The sequence below is a fragment of the Bison bison genome, unplaced genomic scaffold (genome assembly GCF_000754665.1).
Source record: "Bison bison bison isolate TAMUID 2011002044 unplaced genomic scaffold, Bison_UMD1.0 scf7180017857568, whole genome shotgun sequence".
NCBI lineage: Eukaryota > Metazoa > Chordata > Mammalia > Artiodactyla > Bovidae > Bison > Bison bison.
In genome coordinates this window covers 1-1,747 of record NW_011488141.1, presented here as the reverse complement: position 1 = coordinate 1,747, position 1,747 = coordinate 1, and the positions used below count along the sequence as shown (strand labels likewise).

The 1,747-nt window shown below is 54.1% G+C and overlaps 1 protein-coding gene across 1 annotated transcript; it reads right to left on the bottom strand.

Moving 5' to 3' along the window:
- Positions 1–830: 830 nt before the first annotated feature.
- LOC105003622 lies at positions 831–1,747 on the bottom strand. Its single transcript, XM_010860908.1, has 2 exons — positions 1,651–1,747; positions 831–1,374 (listed from the first exon to the last, which is right to left on the bottom strand). The coding sequence occupies exons 1-2, from the start codon at positions 1,699–1,701 to the stop codon at positions 1,093–1,095; spliced, it is 333 nt and encodes a 110-aa protein (XP_010859210.1). The 5' UTR covers positions 1,702–1,747; the 3' UTR covers positions 831–1,092.

The following is a 1,747-nucleotide window of genomic DNA, read 5'->3' as shown; positions in this document are numbered from 1 at the left end:
TGAGGAAGGATGGGTATGGGACCTGGCAGGGAGTGGGAAGATCCTGTTAGCCATGTTCCTGCACTGTGAGACTTTGGAGAGGAGTCGTGGAAGCTGTTAATGCCTGCCTGGGAGGCAAGCTGAGGCCCCTAGAAGTTTGCACCTTTCCCTCCTCCCTATCTTGGCAGGTGCAGGTGCGGAGCCATCTGCAGTCCCGCTGCAAGCTGATATATTCCTTTCAGGACAACCCCTACTTCTTGAACACCATGAACATTAAGGAGGATTGCCTTGACATCAGTGGTAAAACGTGGCTCCCAGGGTGATGAGTGTGGGTGTGCAAGCATGTAGATGATCCACCTGTGGAGTCCACCCCAGTCTCCCCTGTCTTTCCGCAGGGAACAGGGCATGTCATTCCACTCCAGTCCACTGGTTCTGGGACTTTGAATGGGGATCCCCCAGCCACAGTCTGGACACCAGGAGCCTTAATTTTCTCAACTGGCTGTCAGGCCACAATGGCCCAGAATCGGACACGATTGCTGATGTGGGGTTGCTTTGGGCCTGCACACAGGTGATGATTAATGTTGGAGTTCTTGGCTGCTCATGGGAGGGTTCAGGGCCTGGTCAGCCCTGGGTTGACCTTGCTCGTGTTGCCAGCAGCTCATCAGCAATGACGTGTGGGACGATCCCCTGAAGTACTACCTCAGGGAGGAAGGATTCTTCCATCAGAGATAACTGACAGAAACACATGTGGTGAGGCGGTCAGGAGATAGGCCCTGAGGGAAGCCTTATCGTAGCTGGGACACTATCCTTTCCCAAATGGGGATGCATTTGGGATGTATCTCTCCTAGGATGCAAACCCACAGGCATCCTAGGAGAGACAGGATGTGAGCGTGGCATGCCTCCAGGCACTTCCAGCCTGCCTCCCTGGCAGTGCAGAAAGGCGAGGAAAGCACAGGTGGTTGTACGTGTTTGACCCTCTGCCCGGATGAGCCTGTGAGGGAGAGAACGGAGTGAGCAAGGAGTAATTGCATGTCCCAAAGGACCTCAGGAGAGTGGGAGACAGGGAAGCCCCTGGGGGCAGTTCGGGGCCTGCTGGTTTTCAGGGTCCAGGGTCTAGGCAATAGCAGTCCTGCCAAAGATACGCCATGGTGGGTGCTGAAAGTCCTGACGTGAAGTTCTTCTTTCCTCTGGGGTCTTGCCACTGGCTTTGGGGGCCTGAGGGGCAAAAGTGTGCGTCTGCATCTGAGAGAATTCGAGCAGTCTCGCTGAAGCAAAATCTCTGATTTTGTCATAGGGGATCTGAAACCAGGTGATGCTCAGAGGGAAGCTGCGTTCCAGGTGACCGTCTTGGATGCTCCTGGGCCCAAATGGAGGCTGGCTTCCTTGGCATGTGGGCTGTGTAGGCAAGCAGAGATGTGTGACTGTAGGGAGTCCTACCTGGGCCTAATGAGAGCAACTGGAAGAGAGTTTTGACATCTAGCAAATCACTGTGGCCTTGGTGGTTCAAGCCGTCTTGGTGCCTTTGAGATAGAAAAGCTGCTTTCCGCCCAAGGGAGGCATGAGCTGTGGGCCCAGAAAGGGCAGGTTTTGCAGGGCATCATCTGTCTTGGGGACTCCATGTGCATGGGTAGTGTTAAACAGAAGGGAGGACGTGTAGGAATGCCACCTTACCTTTATGGCCTCAGGTTCCAATCTTTGTATCTGAAGAGACCCTGTATCCATGTGCACCTTTCTCACAACATTGGATAAGACCCAGGCCTATCACAGT

Excerpts from the sequence above, each read along its gene's own strand:
- LOC105003622 (XM_010860908.1), bottom strand. The coding sequence starts at position 1,701 with ATGGATACAGGGTCTCTTCAGATACAAAGATTGGAACCTGAGGCCATA. Across the intron at positions 1,375-1,650 it reads TGGAACCTGAGGCCATAAAG|CCCACATGCCAAGGAAGCCA; the intron begins GTAAGGTGGCAT and ends TTGCCTACACAG.